The sequence below is a fragment of the Drosophila teissieri genome, chromosome 2L (assembly GCF_016746235.2).
Source record: "Drosophila teissieri strain GT53w chromosome 2L, Prin_Dtei_1.1, whole genome shotgun sequence".
In the NCBI taxonomy this organism is placed as follows: domain Eukaryota; kingdom Metazoa; phylum Arthropoda; class Insecta; order Diptera; family Drosophilidae; genus Drosophila; species Drosophila teissieri.
The window spans coordinates 5,748,490-5,761,621 of record NC_053029.1 but is presented as its reverse complement, the minus strand read 5'-3'; the positions used below and the strand labels follow the sequence as shown (position 1 = coordinate 5,761,621).

Sequence of the window (13,132 nt, the reverse complement as noted above, 5' to 3'; positions counted from 1 at the left end):
AAAATAAATATTTAAATCTTTTTTTTAAATCTTATAAACCGTTTATTAAACATAATAGTAAAATCCGAAATAAGTTACAAAATGCAAACTCGAAACCAGTTAATTCCTGGCCGTGTTCTCCTTGCCGCGCTCCCGTTTCTGGAGCTGCAGTTCCCTTTCGGCCATTCCCGCCTTGACCCAATAGTGCGTCATCACCTCCACCAAGGTGATCCGACCCTTGCTTTCCTTGCGAAGCAGCTGCAAAGATTCAATCGCTGTTATATCAATTGATCTGCCAGGAAACATCCTGCAACTTACCCCGCCAATCAGTTCCTTGCAGCCCTTGGTCAAATGCGGTGGATAGGAGATCTCCATGCGCCTGATCTTGCTGTAGGTGCTCTCCGTGCTGTTCGACTCAAAGGGCGGACAGCCGACAACAAACTCGTAGCACAGGATGCCCAGACACCACTGGTCCACCGAGTCGTCGTAGGAGTTTCCGTCCACCATCTCCGGCGGCAGGTAGTCCAGGGTGCCGCACAGAGTCCTCCGCTTGTTGTTGGGCGTGTGCGCCGACCAACCAAAGTCGGCCAGCTTGAGATCGTCGGTGCTGGTCAGCAGGATGTTCTCCGGCTTCAGATCCCGATGAATCACGTTGTTCAGGTGACAGTAGTTGAGGGCATTCGCCACCTGGTAGGTGTACTTAGCAGATCTCGGTTCATCGAATCGATGATTGGGTGCTCCACGCAGATGCTTGAAGAGCTCGCCCTCGGAGGCAATTTCTAGTGCCAGATAGATGCGGCTCTCGTCGTGGAACCAGGTCAGCAGGCGCAGGATGTGCGGGTGCTTCAGCCGCGACTGGATCTCGATCTCGCGCAGTACCTGACGCTGCACGCAGCCCTTGCGAAGCTCCTCCTTGAACATGACCTTCATGGCCACCAGGTAGTGCGAGTGGCGCTCTCGAGCCAAATAGACACGTCCGAATTTGCCGCGGCCCAAGTGGGCGCCCATCTCAAAGTCGCGGGGACTCCAATCGTATCTAGAGGAAACAGAGTAAGTACGGATCGGGTACGTTTGCTTATTATGGTACGCACGGCTGTCCGTATGCGTCGTGGGACATCATCTTGAGGCACATATTCTTGATCGGCTCCTGGTGCTCCTCGGGCACCTTGGCCATCAGGTGCGGCAGGTGGGTGCGGTTGGCGTGCTTCGCGCGGGAAAGAGTCATGTCGTTGGCTTATTTATTAAAGTATGACGATTTCGAAGTAAATTGATTAGTTTAAGTCGTATTTTTCTTTAGCGTCTCTTTTGTTTGCGCGTTTTTTTCGAATGCTGAGATTAGTGTGACCGCATGCTAGAAACGACTTGGTCTGTGTCTTCAAGTGGAGCAGTTAAGTCACTGTATTTTTAAATTCGGTCTTAATATATTTCGATGTTCCTTAAAATAAAAGTAAATGCTTAAATATATAATATATACGTAGTTATTTAATTTTGAATAAATTTCCCGGCAGTTTGACAAGTTTGAGAAATTTGCATAGAAAACTTTTTCGTTTTAATAAACCATACACTTAAATTACATTAGATGTGTAGTAGTTTTATATTATAAGTTGTCTAAATTATATATTTACAATTCATTAATAACTACTAGATGTAAAAAAATGTGTGCGGCATAATTTAGAACACGAGTACCCTTACTAATAATCGAGGCTTAGTTGGAAAAAAATCCATTGGATTTCCCGACTTTACGCAATCTGGCCACACTCGCCATTAGTCATTTTTTTACACAATAAACGTAAATTAAGCGAATTTGCAAGCGCTATTTGGAAGTATTTAGCGACATCGAACAGATATAAGCAGCCCGAAAGATATTTGGAGAAAAGCGAAAAGGTTTCTGCAGGAGGAAGGACACACAAGCGGGCTTTCAGACGCCGTGACGCACCGAAAATCGATTGGACAGGAAAAACAATAGGGAAACCAGACAAAGATCAACTGATTTGGATTTTATTGACCCCGGGGCAACGCAAATTATTGGCAGGTAGCTGAGCGTGCGGTTTGGTCATAAAGATGGGAATCTTTGGGCAGTCGTCGCCATTCGACGCCGACGTGGGTGAGTTCCACATATCGATAAGCTGGTGGGTTGGCCAATTGGACGATATGCAGTTCCAATTGGACTGCACCACGGACTACTGCGTTTCATTGTTTTCCATTCTTCTTCTATTCTATTACATTCTATTCTTGTATTCTATTTAACATCCGCACATCACCCCATTTACCCTGCTTTCCCTATGAACCCGATTCCCAACTAAGCAGACAACAAAGAAAGTCATGTGAGATGCTGTGCGCAGCTCTGCGTCGTTCGTTGAACTTCTTATTGGAGTTGTTAGATGGCAGTCGCTGACCTTGAGTGACGTAGCACCCGCCACAACTCACATCCCCTCTGCCCTCGCCCACAGCCACCCCCTTCCCTTAATGTAATTTAGCTAGTTTCCGATTGTATTGATTTTCTTAAGCGGCAATCAGTTTTCAAACAGCCTTATCTTTGTTTTGCTGTGACTCAGAACACAATTTTTATTTGACTGATAAGCTAATGCGGTTCATTCCTTTCTTATTTTATAGAAAAGGCCACCAGCGAGACCAACACCAACGACAACTGGTCTCTGATTTTGGATGTGTGCGATAAGGTAACGACCAATCCCCGCTTGGCCAAGGAATGCCTAAAGGCGGTGATGCGCCGCATGGGCCACACCGATCCCCACGTGGTGATGCAGGCGATTACGCTGCTCGATGCCCTGTCCAATAACTGCGGAAAACCCCTCCATTTGGAGGTGGCTTCACGGGATTTTGAGACCGAGTTTCGCCGTCTCTTGGGCAAAGCTCAGCCCAAGGTTTCCCTGGTGAGTACAAACTGTCTAAACTCCCTTATTTACCTTCTAAAACCTATTTTATGATTCGCAGAAAATGCGTCAAGTGCTGAAGAACTGGGCTGAGAACGACTACAAGAATGATCGAGAGCTCGACTTGATACCTGCGCTCTACACCAAGCTGCGCCTAGAGGGATACGATTTCAAGAACTTGGGCGATAAGACCAGCAAGACTGTGGCCGAGAAGGCGGCCGCCCTGCCCAAGGATCCGAATGTGGTTAGCAGCCAGCAGGAGGAGGACGACATCGCCAAGGCCATCGAATTATCGTTAAAGGAGAACAAGGGCAGTCCCAAAACCGGGAGTGGAGCAAGTACCGGCACCGCCAGTGCCTATCCCTCGTTGTATCCATCTTTCGCTGGAACCGGTTCTAGTGCCCCGAGCGGCGAGGCCAGCTCCGCTCCTGCGCCAGAGCCGAGAAAGGTTCGAGCTCTTTACGACTTCGAGGCTGCCGAGGAAAATGAATTGACCTTCTTTGCCGGCGAGATCATTCATGTGCTGGATGATAGCGATCCAAACTGGTGGAAGGGATACAATCAGCGCGGCGAGGGTCTTTTTCCCTCGAACTTTGTCACTGCCGATCTGTCCGTCGATCCCGAGCGCCTGGACATCAATCAGCAGCATAAGTCGGCTGCCAATGCCGGGCAACGAGAGTTGGATTCCGCTGCGGCACTGCAGCAAAAGACTGAAGCGGCAGCTGCTGCCGCCGCAGCTCAGCCCGTGGAGATCGACGAGTCAAAGATCGACCGGCTGCTGCATCTGCTGCACGAGGCCAATCCCGAAGATCCCTCGCAGGACAGCGACGAAATGCTGCAGCTGGAGCAGGAGGTCCATCAGATGGGTCCGCTGATCGACGCCGAGCTGGAACGCGTCGACCGTAAGCACGCTCAACTGACACAGCTGTCCAGCGACCTTGTGGACGCCATTAATCTGTACCATACCTTGATGCGGGACGATCGGGCTGCTGCTGGTCATTTTGCCGCCACTGCTGGCGGCTTCATGCCTGGACTGGCTGGGTTTCCGGGTGCCGCTCTGTACGGTGCTCCTGGTTATCCAGCAGCAGGTGGTTTCCCACAGGCCCAAAACTACCCGGGCATGCACTCGATGCCATATGGCCCCGTACCAAATCCTCCCACTTCTGCTCCACCGCAGGCCCCTGGAGCTCCTGGTGGTTATCTGGGTCAACCAGCGGGACAGGTGTCACTGCCCTATCAGAACGGTCATGCCGCACAGATGAACTGTTAGTATAGTGGATAATATTGTTAATATTTTCCTATTATAACAATTTTCTCCTTCATCTTTTCAGCGCTGCCAACCCATTTGACCCAACCAACTGGCACTGCTCCTTTGCCCCAGCCAATTTACACTCAGCCCACACCCGTGACCACCCAACAGCAACCGCAGCCACTACCCCAGCATCCTCAGCAGCCGCCGCAGCAGCAACCACAGCAGCCACCACAGCATCCCCAGAACAGCTACCACATCGACCCCCAGTCGCAGTACGCCCAAGTTCCGCCCGCAGTCACACAAATCCAGCAGACGCAACAGCCACCGGCTCCTCATGCTTACATGTCGCCGCAGCATCAGCAGGCACCGCCGCCACAGGGATACCAGCCAGGACCAAATCTCTATGCACCGAACGGATCGCCGGCTGTCGTTAACCCCCAGAGCTACATGTCCCCACAGCAGCATCAGCAACAGCACCCACCACCACACGATCAGTTCAGTCAGCTACACCAGCAGATGGCCGCCATGTCCATGGCTGGTGGCCCGCCAGTTGGGGCGCCTGGCTATCACATGCAGAACGATGCTGTCAAGAACAACATTCCTATCTACCAGCAGCAGCGGTAAGACCGCTGGAATAAAACAGAGACCTTCGCTTGGTTCGCTTTGGATTGCCCAAACAACTTTGAACTTTGTGTGCGTTCTGTCAAAAGGATACAAACGAGTATGTTAGTTTCAGATTACTTCCCGAAGAACGGAAGTTTTCAAATCTCTGCTATGTATATTCTGAGGGCCGAGAAAAGCAATTGTCAGTGAACCAAAAATGTCGACTATCCTTTAAAATAATGAGAGAAGCCAAATTAATTTCAAGTGTATCCTTACGATTTTGCTTTCTTTATATTCTATAACACACCATTTTGGCCAACGAAATGATATATTTTTTGGAAATAAGGTAAACAAGTCGAAAAAGATATATATACCATATAAATAATCTGTATTCAACACCACGTATAACTTTGTATTTAGTGCAGGGGAGATAACTATTATGTATTATGTTTATTGTACGGATAAATCTAACGAAACGAATCACATTCATTAAAATCATAAAATATACTAAGTAAACCATGTCTTTGAAAATTGCACATCAGCTTGCAGCTTCAATTTGTGATTTAGCAATCCTGTCAATCTTTTTCATCTCTAGCAAGCGCATATGATTCATTTTTAAAACGGTTTTGGAAATCTGATGAAGTTCTTAGGAATTTAGATAAGAAAACTTTGATAATGGTTTCTTGCTCATGATGTTGACTAGTCAAAAATACCAGCTGAATTCCCAGAATAGTAAGCCGTTGCTTACTAGTTATTTAATTATTCCTCACTGGAATTCCCAGCATAGTAATCTGATGCTTACTTATTATTTATTTATTACTCACTTGAATCTTTTGTTTATTTTTATGATATTTATTTAATTTACTTTTTACTATCGATGCAATAAAACATGAAAGCAAAATTCTTCATATTTTGGAAAATGTTCCATAGCCTGCATTGCATTATAAACTGAAACAACTGAGAACGAGATTTAGATTTGCACCTCTTTCTCACTTAACGTGCTTAGCTTCAATCGCTTATCCCCTTTCCATGGAAACACCCATCCGCCCGTGTCAGTGCGCTTTTCAAAAGAGATTCCAATATAGTTGAGACAAGCTTTGCCACATGCCACTGTCTCGCAATCCGGCAAACATGCAACAATTCAGCAAATTTCCATCCGACGTTCAGTGGCACAAATATCCTGTGAAATAGACTGTCAAAACGGGGCAGACAGCGCCTGAGCCTGGTAAATAGAAAATGCCAATGGATGCGGAGTGTCACCTGGTGGAGTGAACCAAGCCAGGAGACGAAGAGGCGAAGGGGCTATGCAAATATTTGTTGATTGTTGATTTCTATGGGCTGGCAGTTGTTGGGTGTTGTCTAGCTGCAAAAATGTCAACAAATGCATGGGTATTTTTGAAATTAATTGATTTTGTTGGCCTTGCACGCTTACAGCGAAGGGGAATTTGAATGGGCTGGGAAATTGGGTGGTACTGGGTAGTGGGTACTGGGGTCGTGGGAAAATCCTGCCCAACTGAACACCTGAACCTTGTTCGTCCTGTGCCCTTGGGCTCTGTTCTGTTGCCTTTGTGGAGCAGTTTCCGTTTGGTTCGTCGTCAACTTTGATGGCGTTTTGCTCAGTTTCGTTCTCGATTTGATTATTCCGCCGGGTGATTTGCATTTTGTGCCGCTGCATCTGTATCCTTCAAGTCGGATGGCATTAATCAGAAACAACTGGCTCAAGGACGACCCTTCAACCCACCGCCCATCTCGTGCGAAACGGAGCGGAGCTGTATGCTCCCGCTTCCTACTTTCATCTTTATTTTTTTTAACACTTGGCAATAAAATCAAATGATGCGGGCATCGTAAAGCTTCGCGCCTCTCGCGTTTTCTATGCCATAAAAGTCGACACGTTACCATTATTGCGTTATGTATCGCATTGCCATTTTTGTCCCTCGGCTGCAAATCCCCGGCTCCATGGATGGGCCATGGATCCTGGTCCACGGTCACGAATCCTGGCTTCCTGGCCTGCGGATTGTGGCCTTTAAAGCGGCATAAATGATTCCCTTTTTGCAGCTCTTCATTCACCGATGCGAGTTCCTCAAAATATTTACCCGCGTTGAAAATCTAATAAAATAGAAAATGGCTGAAAAAACAAGCCGGGCAGAAATGGGGTAAAGAAAAAATATTTATGGCCATTTGCTTTTGATATTTATTCAATGGTCTATTGTTTGCCGATAAGCTGTGAATAGTTTTTTGTTTTGTTCACTTTCTTTTTTGTTGGTCGTTGGTTAGTCAACAGTTAGTTAGGTTTTAAAGTCCAACGGAAAAAAAAATGAAAGGTGGTCGTTCAGCGTGGTGCTAAATTCTTGAATAGTAATATTGAACGATGGTTAAATTCCAAAAAGATGATTTAAACCTCAGGGAAAATGTTGAAATGACTTGGATAGCTTTACTTACAGTGAAAATATAAGTATTATTACTCTGGCTTCATTTAACTAACTAATATTATGTGCAGATAGTTATTTTCTAATTTTCTTATGTACTTTTAAGAATATTTAAGTTTCAGCATGCATGTGAAGAACATGCCTCATTTGTGTAAAATGCCAAAGTAGTTTTACAACGTCCACATTTTTGTGCCAAATGAAAAATTGTGCGGAGCATTTGAAACCATTTCCCCAATAACTAGCCACAATCGCAATTTTCCCCAGCATATGCAAGTGGCACGCTGACTGGGGAAAACTATTTATTATTTGCACACTTTTCACAAGGTCACGGTGCATTTCATTCCAGCACTTCCGAGCAGCTCGCTTTTCCTCAAATTGTTTCAGGGAAGCTTAGTTTGAAATCTAACAGTCATGAGCTGGCAAAGTTTTCCAAAGAGAAAACTTGTTTTTTGCATGGAAATTGGCTGAGAAAAGTGCACATCACATGGAAAATATTCAGCTTAAGTGGCTTTATATCGAAGGCTATATATTTTGAAGGCTTCTAGCACTTTCTTTGCTTATTTATTTTCATACATTTTAATTTTCTAAGCAAATAGGTGGGTATTCTTTCGATGATCGAGTTCTTTGACTTCAATGCATTATGGGATGTGTAAGCAAAGTGCGTAATTCCTGGCAAAAAAAAAGGCCAAAAAAGCAGGGAAAATGCCTTAATGCCTATACATATGCATACTCTTTATTCAGCTTTTGCCTGCCATGTTTTATTTTCCCTTTTTTTCTTGCTGTAGTCAGAACACAACACTCACGTGTTTTCCATCGCATTCCATGTGCTTACCTTGGATTCCCAGTTTATCATGCATTAATTAACGATTCCATTCAACTTCCATCGCAGCTCTCTTGAGTCGTGCGAATGGCGAATGGTGAATGCTGAATGGTGAATGTTTAATGGTGAACACACAAACTTCAGCGAACAGTTTGCACTGCATTTGGATAAGTTGTACTTGAGCACACTACAAATATCCAGGAGTGGGGATACAATGCTCGTTGGAGGACAGTGATGGCAGGGACACCATCATCGTTCCTGACTTGCAGTATCACATTTAGCACACCAAAAGCATTCAAAGTAGTTTGTATGCCTGAAAACATATTTAATAGCTTCATTATCTTGGTTTTAATGCGAGTTAAATGAGTGAGTTTTAGGGACATTGTTTGAAATGCATATAATAGTTAGGTAATTGAAATATTGGTCGAACATCCAGCATTACTTAAAAAAGGAATAGTTTTAAACATGATTGATTTCATTTATCTACATTTCACCCTTTAAATATAAAAATATACAGAAAATAAAGAAATTTGTGTATCAACATATATCATAAATCAAGTTAATTGCTAAACACATGTTTTAAATAAAAACCAGCTAAGATATTGACCTTTTTTGAGGTGGCATGCAAATTGAAGAGTTAAGTAGTGCTCGGTGGTTTGGCCATCACTAGTGGGCGTTCGCATTGTGGGCGGGGCAGCAGTAGGTCGTGCTGTTTCTAAATCACAAACACTGGCACACACTCGTTCACACAGCTGCATATTGACTTTCGCTGAAGTTGAGCGCGTGATTGAGCCAATGAGTGATTGGAGAGCTGTGAATGATTGAAAGCCTTTGTCTGAGTGTAATTTAATTAAACAAATCAAAGTTGTGCGCCAGTCGGGAGGCGGTACCCCAGCCATCCGAGTGTTTTCCTGTTAATTGAAAATACGTTCAACGAACGCGAACAAATATGCCGACAGCTGGAGGAGGGGGCTGTGCTTGTGGGCGGTTGTGGGTGGTTTTTCGTGGCATTAAATAATTAAGGGGGAAATTCGACTACCCGGTTGAGTGGCCCATTCTCCCACTGCATGTGCCGCACTGCCGCCTTTTAGGCGCTTTATTATTTCACTTTTTGCGGGAATTTGTGTTTTGTAATTGTGTTTTGTTATCGCGTTCTATTTGTGTTTAATTATGTGCACCACCGCCCCGCCCCGTCCAATTGTTATAAATATAAAATCAAATACTTATGCACGAGGTGTTTTTCTTTGCTTCCGGTTTGCGGAGCACATAACCAAAATTAAACATGTGGCCATTTTAAAATGCACCCATTTGCTGTACAAGCACTTACCTTTATTGTGGTAAACATTTCAATGGTTTTGTTTCAGGACAAATATGTCTTTGTGCTAATATTGTGAGTATGCACAGCTTTTACTTTCATTATTGAGCGTAACTGGGAGAAAACAAGATGAAGACAGACGAACGGACAAACGGACGGAAAGGACAGACGAACGGACAAATGAACGGACAGACGAACGGACAAATGAACGGACAGACGAACGGACAGATGAACGGACAAATGAACGAGCAGATGAACGGACAAATGAACGGACAGATGAACGAACATTCATGGTTAGTCATCCTTAAGAAGAATATATTTATAGTATATGCCATAGGGTAGGAAACGCTTCCTTCTACCTGTTGCATGCATTTCAATGAACCTAATATTCATTTTGCTTTATGAGTACCGGGTATAGAAAACCATCGCATTGTTTGCCACCATCGGGTAATCCTGCTGGTGCTTAACACATTTCCCGAACAGGATAACTTGGCTTTGATGCATCCTAGCCACTTGCAGCTGCCGCTGACACATTTCCAAACGCACACAGCAACACACAGAGAGCCGTTATTATGAAAGTGATGGGACAAAAGAATTTGTTGAGTCGGGGCTAGTGGGTGCATATTGGAAACTTATTCGCCGGCAGGACTGCAATTAACAGGATGAGGAAGGCGCTGGCAGCTCAGTTTGATGCACGAGGCGATGTGGATGGCGACAAAGTGGATTTAATGCCGAAAGGGTCCGAGGCAAGTAAGTTTTATGCAAATTGCATGTAGCACATACCCAGTGGATGGGGGCGCAAGAAAGATAAATTACTTTTAAAGTGCGCAGAGGCACAAATGCTCTATGCTCCTTCTCACAGTTCTCACTGCTTCTAGTAGTATATATACTCGTATATATATATATATATATATATACTTCTTCGACGGCCCGAAATGCAAATGGGTTTTGCCTGCAACTCGTACTGCCTGATGATGACTTTCTGATTTGCTGGGGCGAAACAAGTTTCCCATGTGCAAGTTTTTGGATCGTTTTGCCTCTTGGGCTTTTCTCTTTGGCAGCTTGTATATTATTTGTTAATTGATATGTTGCAAAAAGTTTGGGTCCGGTGTTATAAAACTTTGTAATGCCCGAATCATTGCAAATCTCTTAAAAATGGCTTCGTTCCTTTGCTTTCGATTGCCATACTCACTTGAATAGCTCACTTTAATGGCTACTCACTATGCTCCTTTGTGAAATCACCTTAAACATATGGTCGAAGAGCAGGTGTAATCAAATTGTAAAACAAGAGAACCCAAAGTGTATTTTTTTTATTGGACTAAAGGAACTCGACCTCAGCAAAAAGCACAGAAATAGTGCCAGAAGTGGCAAAAATTCTGGGTGGCACAGGTGCAGCTGGTCGAAGTTCGGGGCTTGTTTAACTATTTTCTATTCATTTATGCATTTTGCTAATAAAAATTTCATTTTTGCTTAACTAAGTGAAACGAAAAGGTTGAAAGCAGAGCAAGGAACTCTGGCCAAACGCTGGGCGAACAATGAAGGCTTTTATCTTGGCCAACTGCTGACTACAGTGGTCCCTGGCTACGTACGTATCTCCAGTTCGCCCATCTCGCCATTCAGTTTGCGAATAACAAGCAAAATCAGTTGGCGTATATCTTCGTTTTCCCATTGCCCATTGCCTTAAAAATATTTGCACTGTACTTCCGCTTTTGTGCCCGTTGTCTTGTTGCCTAGATAACATTTCCGTCATTCCCCTTTGTGTTGCTCCTTTTTCGGTTCCTGTTTGTTTGCAAACATTTTTTAAATTGTTTGCTGTAATTTGTTTCCGGACCCGCACAGCAACAACAACCATAAAAACAACCAAAAAATTAGGCAAATGGCCCTTGCGCCATTTTTCGAGCTGTGTGGGAGGATAGTGGGCGCCCTTTCTTTTGGCCAACAAACGTAGTAGCAGCAGTCGTTTTGTATTTTTTACGATTAAAAATTATAATTTCAATGCCTGTCTGCCGTTTGGCTCAGCACGTTTGCTACTTCCTTTTAACTTGATTTTTGTTCTGCCAAATGGCGGCGACAGCTGTGGGTATATGTCCTATAAATCCAATTAATCGGGAAACCCCTATAGGAATATACATACATATGTGGGTACCTTCACTATCCCGAATTTGGCAGCACGTTTCAATGACTTTTATTAGTTTCACTTTTTTCGGCCAGAATTTATGGCGTATTTTGTATATCTATGCGAATGTTTTACAGCTGTGTGTTGGGTATGAAAATATTTCATTGTTTGCTTGCCTTTGTTGCTGTCCAATTATTAACAATTCCACAGTTTTAAAGCTCAAATTTCAAATGGTGCATCAAGAACGTGTAGAAGTTACCATACAATTAGGGACATTTCAGCCAACTATATGTTTTTTTTATTTTAATTAATTTGAGTACATTACATATCAATTACAGCATTTATTTACTTTCCCTGACAGCAATTTGTTTAATTTATAAAATCCAGTTTACTGTTCTGTATACTCGTTTGTGCTGGGTTGCGTCATCTGTTGATTAAATTATACATATACAGATGTATCTATTTGTAGGCAAACATTGACGTCATTCCAATTCTAATTCCCGGGCGAAATGAAAATATTTAAATAAAAAGTATAGTTTGCCACGTGCTGCACTCGAATGCAATCGGAAGTCACGTAGCATGCTGACTCAGAGTTTGCAACGCAAACAGTGAAAGTGGTGCGAAATCTAAAATTAAATAATGCTCGTAATTTGACAATGTTATTAATAAGACAGCTTTGCCGGCGTTTCAGTTACGTTACAATCGTGCTGGTTTAAACGTCAGCAAAACTGAGCACTGAAATTCGCAGAACCGATCGCAAATCACGTAGAAATGTTGGAACTTTTGGGGCGATTTCAGTTGAAAACCTAATTAGCTGCAGCTCGGACGCCAATTCTTCAAGGGAACTTCAAGCGGAGTATTCATAAAATGGATAACCTGGTAACCATACTGCTGCTCCTGTTCATCATCTGCATTCAACGCTCGCGACAGCAATCCTTTGCGAATGCCGAACCTTTGACGGATAATGGGATTTACATGCCCGGCCTGGAGGACGAGCTGGACTGGACGGGGGCCAACTGGCAGCTGGTGGTCCGCTTTCTGATGCAGCGCCAGCAGCTGCGCTTCTGCATCGCACTGGCCAGATTCGATGAGCAGCTGGTGCCCGGCACAGCCTGCCAGCCTCTCCTGGCCAACGGCCCGCTCATGGCCAACTGCGATATTGGCAACATCGAGGACCTGACCATGACCTTGCGCTACGCCTTCGGCGAAATTCTGCTGGACACGAGTCGCAAGTGTCGTCCTGGCCTGGAGCTATTCGGAGTTCGCTGCAGGCGGAGGGCTTAGCCTGCGGATGGGCTTTACTGAACTATGATCATTTTTATTCCGTAAATTAAGGTACAGGCTTTTCATATTTTCAATATCTGCCGCATAAAAAAATTTTGTATAATATAAATATAATAGATTTTCAAAGTGTTCTCGTGACCTCTTTTTCTGAAATGAAACAAATCGTTATTTCGAATGAATATTGATGTATTTCTATGTGCAGTTTAGATACTCAGATACCAAGTGATGCCAGAAGTAACTGCATTAGTTTGAGTTTGTCACTAATAAATTAGTAACTAATGGAAAATCGTAACATTTTCGCTAGCTGCTGAATGTACTAATTGCTCCCATTTCCATTTCGTCTCCTAAGTGCATTGCTAATTCACTTTATCGAGCAATTTTTCATCGTCTGCCCTGTGCTGTCCCTTGTCATTTCAATATGCCAATAAAAATCAGAAAGTAACACT

The 13,132-nt window shown here is 43.9% G+C and overlaps 4 protein-coding genes across 4 annotated transcripts; 2 read left to right on the top strand and 2 right to left on the bottom strand.

Moving 5' to 3' along the window:
* Positions 1–18: 18 nt before the first annotated feature.
* On the bottom strand, positions 19–1,448 carry LOC122626053 (aurora kinase B). The gene is made up of 3 exons (XM_043806159.1): positions 1,071–1,448; positions 298–1,015; positions 19–237 (listed from the first exon to the last, which is right to left on the bottom strand). The coding sequence occupies exons 1-3, from the start codon at positions 1,202–1,204 to the stop codon at positions 100–102; spliced, it is 990 nt and encodes a 329-aa protein (XP_043662094.1). The 5' UTR covers positions 1,205–1,448; the 3' UTR covers positions 19–99.
* Positions 1,449–1,716: 268 nt separating this feature from the next.
* On the top strand, positions 1,717–5,241 carry LOC122614637 (signal transducing adapter molecule 1). Its single transcript, XM_043789260.1, has 4 exons — positions 1,717–2,083; positions 2,593–2,870; positions 2,932–4,135; positions 4,202–5,241. Exons 1-4 carry the CDS (start codon positions 2,041–2,043, stop codon positions 4,744–4,746), a joined length of 2,070 nt encoding a protein of 689 aa, XP_043645195.1. The 5' UTR covers positions 1,717–2,040; the 3' UTR covers positions 4,747–5,241.
* A 419-nt stretch (positions 5,242–5,660) lies between these two features.
* On the bottom strand, positions 5,661–6,526 carry LOC122626482. Its single transcript, XM_043806758.1, has 2 exons — positions 6,158–6,526; positions 5,661–6,088 (listed from the first exon to the last, which is right to left on the bottom strand). The coding sequence occupies exons 1-2, from the start codon at positions 6,398–6,400 to the stop codon at positions 5,921–5,923; spliced, it is 411 nt and encodes a 136-aa protein (XP_043662693.1). The 5' UTR covers positions 6,401–6,526; the 3' UTR covers positions 5,661–5,920.
* A 5,562-nt stretch (positions 6,527–12,088) lies between these two features.
* On the top strand, positions 12,089–12,817 carry LOC122626335. The gene has a single exon (XM_043806553.1). It carries the CDS (start codon positions 12,270–12,272, stop codon positions 12,684–12,686), a length of 417 nt encoding a protein of 138 aa, XP_043662488.1. The 5' UTR covers positions 12,089–12,269; the 3' UTR covers positions 12,687–12,817.
* Positions 12,818–13,132: the final 315 nt, after the last annotated feature.